General features: G+C 37.8%; 1 protein-coding gene across 2 annotated transcripts in view; it reads left to right on the forward strand.

The window, feature by feature from the left end:
• The window catches only part of LOC127447176 (histamine N-methyltransferase), a 380,204-nt gene that overhangs the window by 175,783 nt on the left and 192,266 nt on the right, over positions 1-12,155 (forward strand). For both annotated transcript variants that reach the window (XM_051708810.1, XM_051708811.1), the window contains exons 4-5: positions 5,403-6,246; positions 11,574-11,822. In XM_051708810.1, coding sequence (XP_051564770.1) covers positions 5,403-6,246; positions 11,574-11,822 — 1,093 coding nt within the window. The remainder of the gene's footprint in view (positions 1-5,402; positions 6,247-11,573; positions 11,823-12,155) is intronic.

Genomic DNA, 12,155 nt, shown 5'->3' on the forward strand with positions numbered 1-12,155 from the left:
ACCCAAATGTGATGCACCTAGTTTATCTTCACCCTGTGTACTGGCTGTGGAGGAGATGTTTTATGAGATTATTAATTTCATACAGTGTTAATGTGGCTATATAGCCATATGGCCAACATATGATCAGGTGTATGCACTGTAAAGTACAACGGAGGACAAAGTATAAATAAAGGACAATATTTGGCTTAACATCACCCCACTACTGAGTACACATGGCTTTTCATGGTTTTCTGTGCACACATGGCTCATCTCCTGGCGCCTGTCAGTTGTGTTGTTGCCAACATGCCTCTAGAAATGGATTTATTTCAGAAAAAACAGGATTTAAGTGTAGGTCTAGCTACAAATTGAACCGTAGGTTGAAATCACAGCTATACGCAATTTTAATATCTCTGTAGCTTATTATGTAGTAGTGTAATAACATTGTTATAAATAGCTATAACTTTATAATAAATGTTTGGTAAGAAATAAGAGATGCTTTAGTATTTAACATATGGACTCCATTGAAACTTTGTGGATCTTAGTTTTCTTAGTAAATGTTAGTTTTAGGCTAACATGGTAACCTGGGTTATTTTAATATTATGCCTATAGTAAATTGCTTATATTATATATTGCATATCATGGTTCTGGATGTAAGCATTCACTGGATTTAATTTTTGCACCCCAGGTATGGTCTTTATAATCACAAACTGTCACTCAAAAAGCTGAATTTTAACACTTATTTGAACTTACTGATAAACCTGGCAGTAATGGAAAAAGTGTGATTTCAGAAATGTTAAGGCAACAATTCTTGCATGCACCTCACCTCCAACACCTGGAGTGTTAACTGTAGCTCCATCTGGCTGGATGAGGCTGAGATGTTTGCCTTGAGCAGATGAGAGCATCCCTGGCTGTTGCTCCACAGCTGACTGAACTCCACTCAATTATTAAGTAATTAAACATCAGTCATCAATATTTCTCATCAGTCCAATCAGACACCTGGATGAAATTAAGAGCAGAAAAAGATGGATGGACTAGAAGTTTCTAACCACATGAGGTGCTGTATATACGGATTCTGTAATTAAGCACGCGCTAGACTGAATAAATTAAACGTGACAGGATTCAGCATGCCGATATATTCATGAATAATTTAGTACCTTGTGTATAACAGTTAATTTAAAGCCTCACAATAATTTACATATTGATGGAATTTTCAAATTTTTCTGTTTATTTAGTCATATGAGAATAGTGATATAATTTTTCCTAACAGCTGGTAATAAAACATAAACTTTATAAGGAAGAATATATAAACATGCAATAAAATGCTAATCAAAATTTTCAAACATCTGGGAAGAACATGGGTGTCTCAGAAGACATTAAGCTAACAATTAAACAACCAAAACTGTTGAAAGAGTTTGATTATCTTGTGTGTAAACAGAACTTAATAGTAAGGATGGACAGGTGGTCCAGGGCAAGTGTGAGGGAGTTTTGGGATAGTTGACAAAACTATCACTTGCCTTTAGAGTCAGCATGTTGCGACTACATCTTACCTTGGTTGATCATATACAACTGTTTGTTTGTATTGCAAGCGTAAAATGATTATTATTATTATTTCTGTGATGTTTGGAAAATTGTTTTTATTACTATTGTGAATGCTACAGTTTGTCATCAAGGTTGCATTTTCTAGCTGGCCAACATAGATGAGGTTTTGTTTAAATTGTGAGAATGATCACTGTATGCCATCTTTTTCCACCAAAAGTGTTTATACATTTATGGCGATTATGGAGTTTTATTATAGCTGTATAATTTCCTATAATTTAATAATACTTAATAATTGCTATTTAAAAACCAAATAAATTATTTAGCTAGATTTACCTTTTATAGAACACAAATTTATTTCTTTATGATGTAAATAAAAATATGTTGCTATAAATACTGCGCGACTTTTTTGCATGTTGTTTCGGCGCAAAAATTTGTGTCATATTCACCTTCACTCTAATTTAAGCAGATGTAATCAATACCGAAACAGTGCTACATCTTGAGTTTTTAAATTAAGTCATTATCATTCCTTTAAAGGTAAACACAATAAACATTCTATTGATCATTGCAGCAGTAATTCTTGTAATTTTGTGGGTGTGTTCGCACGTTTCATGTTTTGCATAATTGCTTTAGTAAATCGGGCGCAAAACCAGCGCAGAAAGTGCGTGCATCTTAACATATAAGGTGTAAGTATTAATCAAGAAAGATAATTCACGCTTGTCTCCAGTCAGTGTGTGAGTGAAAGCAATAGGTCAGATAGGCCTTCTGGGGCATCAAGCGCCCTGGTGGTCTCTTGATGTAGTTACACAAGCTGTAATGAATGGGGCGATACCACAGGCTGAGGGAGAGACAAGAGAGGCAGCAGGATAAGAAGGGTCTAGCAAGTGATGGACTGTGTGATTATTCAGCCCTGAAGGTGTAGATCTCTGGAAGAGAACGGTTTGTTGTGTTTGCTGCTGCTCTGTCAGTGTAATCACTCTGAATCACACCGCTATAAATCACCCACACAGCACAGCTGCTGCTGGAACAGTCACACTGGCTGCAGGATAACTCCTTGTGCTTGCTGACCAGGCACAGTGGATTGAGAGGAGTGAGAGGCTTGTTAGAGATCAGTGATACACTGATTTTATGAGCTGGCTGGAGCAGCTGTGTATGTGCAGGCGTGTGCACATGATGAGAACCTTTTATGTCAAACTGAAACCTTAAAGTTGCTGTAAACGATTTTAGCCATTCTGTAATAGCCGTTTAGACTTTGTAAACAAATGGCAATAAAATGAATTTGAACTTGAGCTTTAGAATAATTTTCTCAATTTTTAAGAAGAAACAGGAGACAAAGTGAAATGTAATAACAGTGAAATAAGCATCCTTTAAATTATTTATGATTGAAATTGCAAATTACAAACGATCTTGACATTTTCTATGAATAATATAGGTCTATTCTAATAATAAATATGGGTCTATATGCAAATCCCAGCGTGCGCCGCTTAAATCCCATTGGATGAATTTCAGGGAAGTTTTGCTGAACAAATGCGTCTGCATCCTGAAGAACTACCACAAATGAACAATTGTAAATTAGAGTTAACATTGACCAAGTTTTTAAAATGCTATAAAAGGATTGTTCTTTGTTAATTCAAGATATCTAATGTATTAAATTATGTTAGCATAAATCTAATCTAAAAAAATACATCTAATTGTGAAGTATTATCAATATTATCTGCCTGTGATGACATGTGATTAGAAACTACTCATGCTCAAATAAATAACATTACAATTTCAGTTAAAAGTTGCATTTGTTGGAGCCTTGGTAGCTCAGTGAGTATTGACGCTGACTACGACCCCTGGAGTCGTGAGTTCGAATCCAGGGTGTGCTGAGTGACTCCAGCCAGGTCTCCTAAGCAACCAAATTGGCCCTGTTGCTAGGGAGGGTAGAGTCACATGGGGTAACCTACTCGTGGTTGCTATTAGTGGTTCTCGCTCTCACTGGGGCATGTGGTAAGTTGTGCGTGGATTGCAGAGAGTAGCATGAGCCTCCACATGCTGTGAGTCTCTGCGGTGTCATGCACAACGAGACACGTGATAAGACGCGCGGATTGACTGTCTCGGAAGCGGAGGCAACTGAGACTTGTCCTCCACCACCCAGATTGAGGTGAGTGACCGCGCCACCACGAGGACCTACTAAGTAGTGGGAATTGGGCATTCCAAGTAGGGGAGAAAAGGGGATAAAAAAAATAAAAAAAATAACGTTTTTTTTTTTTTTTTTACTGATATGAATGAAATGTGCTGTAAATGTTCCATTGCCAGCACATTTAGCAGGAACTACTCTGACATCTCCTAAGCATTTATCAGCAGCATGGACTGGAATCAGATGGCTCTTGTGTCAGACTACCTGCACTGGAGTAGCAGCTAATATGCCAAAGTTTCCAAAGTTAATGAAATGAAATATATTCAGAAGTTTTGTTTGAGGTCAGCTAAATGAGCCTCTAATTTCTTTCATACTGTAATTTCTTCCAAGATGGCAGCGCCATTATTTGTTGTCAGCGCTTTCTCACATGCTGGTTTAATTTGGTGTCGTCCAGATCCCCTACCTAGATTTATTTGCCGCTAAACATCACATATGCAGGTGAACTGTGGTTGGTTGTTTTAAAATGTCAATCAGAAAGCCGCTCGGCAGTTCTTTTTGTGGAAAATACAGAGGAATCAGGATTGAGAGATTATTTAAATTAGATATTCCAACAATTATTGTAAATACAAAAACTAAAGTAATTATCTCCATGATTCTATTTAGGTTTCATTCGTATTGTAGTGATTATTTATAGTTTTGGTTTATTTTTTTATATAGTTAACGAAAATAAGTTTTTAAAGCTAGTTTTCATCTTAGTATCATTTCCGTTAATGATTATAACCTTGGTTTGCTTCTTCAAGAAAGCATTTCGGTGATGAGTGGATGGAGTGGAGAGACTTTGTTTATGCAAAAAAAAATTCCTGTAGTATTTCAGTGTGAACAGCTGTGTCCACTACTTGACTTGGCCTGAAGCTTTATATACTGTGTGTAGGCAAAATATATGAAGGAAAAATCAATTATGAGCCATTTGTGCATGTGTATTCAGATTACAGACACAGGAGAGGGAGTCTGTGGGAGGCACTGAAATGCCTGAACATGTTAATATCAGCATGGCTTCTTTTGGTGGATGAATATACAATGACAATTGTTACACTTCCTTAGCTTTGCACAAGCTTGTATGATTTTGAATGTTTGTTAATCCACTCGTTTTAAGATGTTTATTAGATGTTTGTACATAGATATGGTGCTTTAAAAGACGATGATGCTTTCAAGATTATGCGATCTTTCACAAATATCTTTGTGGTGTATGTCTGCTTCTGTTTTGCAGAAAATTCCAAACAACCTTTTTGTTTTTTTGACCTGGTAGAGTCTATTTGGAGACACGGAAAAAGTCCCCACACATATCTAGGGATCAGGATGTTGAGACTTTGGGATGATCTCTTTTGACTTGGGCCAGTTAGCAACTTGCAACCATTTATTAATGCCCTAGCAACCATCTAGCAACAACCTAGCAATGCCCAAAACACCCTGACATTGCATAAATACAAACAATTATCCTAACAATGTAATATTTTTTAACCTATTCATTTATTCATTGTTGTGGAGAATTAAAAGCATGTTGACTATATGCATGATTATGATTAGTTTTCTAAAGTTTTAAACTCATAAACAGGTCAAAAATTACCCAAACATAACATGAGGATTATGCTCGCAGCTTTGAGCTAACGGTTAGCTTTACCAAGATGTTATGTAAGAGTTATGCCTATTAAACAATTTAGGTTACGTTTCAAGATTAACATTTATTCTTTCCTCCCCCCCTTTCTAGGTCATTGGGGCAGGTGTATGGGAGAGGACTGTGGAACTGGTGGTGTTCAATCCAGGACGGTGTGGTGCATCCACACAGAAGGCTGGACCACGCACCACTCCAACTGCCGGCACGCAGACAAACCTGAGAGCCAGAGGCCTTGCTTTAAAGTGTGTGAGTGGCACCAAGACCTCTTTGAATGGGAGGTGTCAGAATGGGGGCTATGCGTTCTAGCCTTCTTCCAGTCCAACGAGCTCAGACTGCGGACTGCAGAGTGTGTCACAGCCCAGCACGGCATCCAGCGACGGAAAGTCCATTGTGTTCGCACCTCAAACCGCACGGCTGTCACAGAGAGGATATGTGAATTCTTCTCCCCACGACCTGCACTGGAGCAGGCCTGCTTGATCCCCTGCCCACATGACTGTGTCGTGTCTGATTTCTCCTCATGGTCTGGCTGCAGTAGAACATGCGGTTATGGGCTCCAACATCGAACCCGCCATGTGCTGGCGGCACCAATGTATGGAGGTGCTAACTGCCCCAACCTCACCCAAACAAGAACTTGTGTGAACCTGTTGTCCTGCCCAGTTGGGGAGGGTGAACATCACTACAGCCTTAAAGTTGGTTCCTGGAGTGAGTGCAGGCAGCCGCAACATAAAGGACTCTGGATGAGTGGTAGAACCATGCTTGACTTTAGTACAGGAGATGCCGAGAGGAACACGGTGAAACGACATATCCAGAGCTCCCAACACCACCATCACTATCTCCACCACCACCATCACAGCCTCAAGAGCTTGGATGTGGAGATCGGCTACCAGACACGCCAAGTTCGTTGTGTGCGGAGTGATGGCAAGAATGCCATGTTGAGGTAAGATGCCCCCAAATGTACACAGACACATGGAGCGTGTCTATTCAATTTACAATAATCTGTGTACAAGCAATGCATGCCTGAGAGACAAACCTTCTGAGAACATAAACCCTTTTAAGGTCTAAATCCCAGATTATGCTCTTGAAAGCAAGGTACTGCTGCTTCCTGTGTGAAAGGAATTGCTGTGCTGCAGGATTTTTGAAGCACTGCTATGAAGTGGGCCTAGTTAAATCGGTTAGTCCTCCATTAATCTCCTTCCCGCCACCATACAGTACAAGGTGAGCAGGGAGACATGCCTGGCAGCAGCATAGGAAAGCTGCCCCTCTGAGCAAAATGGACTACAGCATGATGGAAAGATTGAATTTACTCTGTTGCTACAATCTCTGGATCCATAGCATGAGTTTGGAAAAGCGGTCAGTCACTGTTTTGGTGTGCTTTGTGCCTTTTTCTTGTTTAGCACTCTCAGTTTCGGAGTAAAATTAAAAGTCACTGAGATGTAGCTCATCCTCCCCTCACAAAGAGTATGGATTTCCCACAAACAGAGGATAATGAATGCTGGAACTAAGGCAGGCTTTGAACATGACTTTAAAGATGCCTCCTTTGCAAAATATTGATTCACAGGCAGGCTCTACTGATAAAGGTTTTAAGTCTCCAATGTAGACTTTCAAGTTTTTGCTCTATTTTACCTATTTCATGGTGCATTCTGGTGAAGCTTGCAATGTGAGTTAAAGGGATAGTTCACCCAAAAATTACAATTTTGTCATCGTTTACTCACTCTCTGGCTCTTTCAAATCATGTATGATTTTCTTTCTTCCTTGGAACACAAAAGTAGATTTTAGGAACTATTGTAGTTCCAGTCACCATTTACATTCATTGCATCTGTTTTCCATTCAATGAATGTAAAAGTTGACTGAGACTAGCATTCTGTATAGCACAGGGGTCGGGAACCTATGGCTCATGAGCCACAAGTGGCTCTTTGTTAAAAATCAAGTGGCTCGATGGGTGTCTCACCATTCATCACCAACACATGATTGTTTAAAACTTTCTAGAGATAAGTTTCCTGCAGAAAGTGTGAGCGATTGCAAAGCTTGAAGTCAATGACACAGTTTTGATTTTTTCTCCCAAATTTGTCATACAGCCTACTCCTGGTGAACAAGGTTTGAAATTAACACCTGCCAAATGCAGATTTTTCATGCGGGGTGGCGGGTAATTTTGCTGATAAACCAGCCACTGTGGAGGGCGACCTGTAAGACTTCTCGGAGTGATATGACAAGAAATTAGACACAAAGACACGTGTATGACGAAACGTATGATTATATTTGAAGAACAGACGAAAGAAAAGCCGCCGATGCACATCTGATTTGATATGTGTGTGCAGTGAGCTCTGCTATTCACAAGTACAAAGAAAGCGCTTCTCCAAGACACGCACATGCATAGATTTCTGGGCCTCGTTTCCCAATAACTATTAATCTTAGTGGTTAAGAGTAATTTTACGAACGTTTGTTATTTTTTGTGAGCCCAGGGTGTGAAATAGAACCCGCCACCCTCCAAATGCGACGAGGCTTTTTTTGAGATCACCATCTGTGGAGTCTCACACCTTACTGCCCATTCGCTGTCGCTTTTCAGCCATCTGTAGGTGTTAGAGGAAAGAACATTTTATTTTAGCTGGGCATTTTTAAGATGGGTATTTTTTAAATGTAAAGATAAAAGTTAATTTGAACTGATCATATATTTTACGTATAAAATATTAATCTGAAAATTAGCTAGTAACTATAGCTGATAAAAAAATTAATGCAGTGAAAAAAGTACAATATTTCCCTCTGAAATGTAGTGGGGTGGAAGTATAAAGTAATAGAAAATGCCATGGTAATACTCAAGTAAAGTACAAGTACCTCTAAATTGTACTTAAGTACAGTTTTCTTGCTTATCAAAACATCATCAGCAATATTTCGCTGTAAATGTATAACAAAACAGTCACAAACAATAACTCACGGTTCACTGATGCCAAGTCAAGAGATAAACAGCGGCAGCGGTGTTACACCGTGCTCTGTTACACAAGTTCAGGGGAAACTTTCAACAGTGGAAAACCAGACTTTTAAATATTACATTTTGTAAATGCAACGACTGGAATAGTTCGGGAATACCAAACTGCAAATCCTGAACAAAACAGTTTGGTGAATATATGTTTACACATTAGCTTCCACTCAGCTGACAAGGTATGAAAGTAGCTATGCGGTTAGCTAGTTAGCTATAAGCATGTTGTCATGGAGAGTAAAAGATGGACTTTGTTTATTTACTTTCCAGTATTGCGTCTCACCAACTAGGTTACAACATAGCGTGAAATCAACACTCAACAGACACAATCCACCACTGCACCGTTGTCTGCTGAGCTGAAAAAAGATGCTCTGATGTTTACCTTACAATCTGCTACGTTACTGACTGCACTGACAAATAATAGCTGGCTAACATAGCAAACAGATGTGTTGAACATGAGTGACATGGTTGTCAGGGACAGAGTTAACGTTATACTAGTTAAATTGAAAAGGGAAAATTATGGGGTCATTGTTTATTAACATTCCAGTATGTATTTCACAAACTAGTTAGCAACTTTCTGTGAAGACACCGCTTAACTCCGCACCATCTGCAGTACCACTGTCAGCTTAGCTCTGTGAACAGTGGAGTCGGAGGGCACTCTGCTGGAAAAAATATGTTATGACACCAATTCTAAATCACCCCAAGCATTGTTTTCTGCATTATATGTTCTGAAAAAAAAAAAGTTTTCATATCTGCGCATATTGGAAAACACATACGCCGATACGATATATCTGTGAAAGGCTAATATTGGCCAACCGATAAATCTGTCGGGCACTAATATATAAAACAAAGACAAAAGTGATTAAATCATAAAATAATACAAGACATCTTGAACCTAAAATTTAGTTCTATTTTGTTTTCTTTAGGCAGCATTAACTGTGTTACATAAGCGCAATAAAAACATGTTTGATAAAAACACACATTTGGCAGCATTTTTTTGGGAACACATGGGAATTTATTAGGCTTATTTATTATGATTATTATTATTATTATCTTTACATTTATAATTGTCTTTAATTCTTCATTTGTAGGCTATAAATAATTTTACACCTGTTGTTGTTGACGAATACTTGCGTGAAGGCAAATGGGGACGTTGGAGACGGTGAATATTTGGATTTGGGGTGGTTATATATAAGATTTTTGATCACTTCATTAATTTAATTGTGTTTTTGTTTTGTTTCAAGTGTAATTTGAATTTAGAAATGTCTTTTGTTTAAGTTTTTCATGTTTCAATAAACTAATTACATTTTTTAAGCAAAATCAATAAAGCAAAAATATTCACTGACCCTCGGCAGGGGGGTTGACGATATAATCAGATATCACAATATTTTTTTAAGGCGATTATCTTTAAAATATTTTTTACATATCACCCAGCCCAAAAGGGAAGTAAACTTTTTCATGAACAAATGTAAAATGAAGTCATTTTATGGAGACCAGCACAAACACGTGTACTCAGTTCCATATTGCAAGATGTTACCTATTAATTGTTGCATATTTGTTTGTTTTTGTGTTTTTGAGTATTCTATAGGCATAATAAAAAATAAAAAAAATTTATTGTAAATTATTATTTTGTGCTATGGCTCTTTAAAAAAAAAAAAAAAAAAATGCATTAACTAAAAATTAAAAAATTGGCTCATTAGAGAAAAAAGGTTCCTGACCCCTGGTCTAGCATCACTTTTTGTCCATGAAAAAAAAAAAAAAAGGTCATGCATGTTTGGAACAACATGAGGGTGAGTAAATGATGACAGAATTTTCATTTTTAGTGAACCATGTCTTTAATATATGGCTGCATCATACTACACATATAGCATAATATTACACAAACAAATTTAAACATATTACAGATAATCACAGGAAATTATGTCATTTTGTATATGGAGCAGTGTGTCATGGGTGTGGTCTAATATGATGTGAGATGACTAACAACGTTTGATGTGTCGGATTAGACAGAGTATAAAATAGGGATCATCCCCAGTTAATCCTCATGTCAGGTGGTAAAAGGCTGTTACGTTTTGACGCATAAATATCCTCATTACTCACACTTATTGGCATTGGCATTTGCCATTGGCTTATGAAGACACAGACTTATAAAATTAGAGTTGATGTAGTGTAATTTTGCACTTATTGAGTGTTGTGTATGACATCTGTGTTTATTTCCATTGTTTGACAACACTGAGAGCAAATCTGTGTCAGACAGCAAGATCTGACATTGTGATGGCATTCTGTCAGTATATACTGTATGTTTTATATATGTTTTTATATTTTTGCTACAGATACAAGGAGATTTACCCCCCTTTTTCCAAGGAGTAGATTTCTCATTCTGCATTTGTTTAACATGGATTTTCAATCATCATTATTCACAGTTCAAAGGGGGGAGGGGCTGTAGTGTTCTGTAGAGCAGAATGGGATCTGACAGGTTTACTGCAGGTGTAGCATAACAAGAGAGAGGCCGCAGCATTATTTTACAGTGAGGCAGAGCATTTGCACTAATTTACATATTCATTTGTGTATCCTATGTGCATTCCTAATGTAATGTAGTGATTTGAATATTTCCCATCTGAGTTCAATTTCAGCAGTTTTTACAATTATAGTCTAATTATCATTGAAAATGAAGTGAAAATGAGTGCTACACAAACGGATTATGATAAACACAAGTAATTGAATTGGGTGACTTATACGGATGAATTGCTGATTAGGTATCGCATTTATTCATATTTTATACTGCATGCAGACATTGCTTTGTAGGGTACAAAGGTGAATAGCTCATTTAAATATCCTTCACTTTAGATTCATATTGTCTGCCGTCTTGCTTTGCATAACACTTCAGATGCCTTAGTTTGCTTTACGATCACTCAAGCATTGCTGTGTGTTAAACAATTTCTGACTAAAAATGAAGTTTGTCTTCTCTTTTCTTCAAATACATCACTGCTATTAAATATGCAGATTTTTCCCAAACAAATCAAAGTTGGCTCTGTTGCCATAGAATTGTAATCTATTATTTTGTGGGGTTTTTTGTAAGTTTGTTTTTATTGAACAACTATGATGCCTTATCAAATTCCAACAGTAGAGGAACAATTCGGCCATTCATCTCACTCTCTCAAACTGTATTCTTTAAACTCCAAAAAACAGAAACTGTCTTCTGTTCATTTGTGACTGCATTGAAGTATGTATTTTTGAAAGTGTGTTTTCTCCTCTGCCTCTCATTCTAAATGTATTTGTTTTCTTGTCCAAAGCCTTTGTACCCTTGACAACAGCCCTGGAACATTCCAGCCATGCATTATGCCCAGAGACTGTGAGACCTCTGATTGGTCAGTTTGGAGTCCGTGTTCAAAGACATGTAGAGCATCAGATATGTCTCCTGGTTTTCGGGTCAGGAGTCGGAGCATAACACACACTCCCATTGGTCTTGGCAAAGAATGTCCCACCCTTGAAGAAAAGGAGGCTTGTAACATCATTGGAGATTTACTTCCAAACTGTCCCAGGTTTGTATTAACACTATCCATGGTTTGCCTTCAAATACCTCCCATAATAATCAAAGGGATAGTTCAAATCCAACCCCTCCCAACCCAACCCTCCCCTCCCCCTCCCCCCAAAAAATTACTCACCCTTATGTTGTTCAAAACCCATATAACTTACTTTTTTCTGTGGAACATAAAAGGAGAAGCCTCAGTCACCATTTATCCTCATTGTATGGAGAAAGGTGCAATGAAGTTGAATGGTGACTGAAACTAATATAGTGCCTTACGTATCTATGGAAGAAAGAAAGTCATATGGGTTTGGAACAACATGAGGGTGAGTAAATAATGATAGAATTT

The sequence above is a fragment of the Myxocyprinus asiaticus genome, chromosome 10 (assembly GCF_019703515.2).
Source record: "Myxocyprinus asiaticus isolate MX2 ecotype Aquarium Trade chromosome 10, UBuf_Myxa_2, whole genome shotgun sequence".
Taxonomy (NCBI): Eukaryota; Metazoa; Chordata; class Actinopteri; order Cypriniformes; family Catostomidae; genus Myxocyprinus; species Myxocyprinus asiaticus.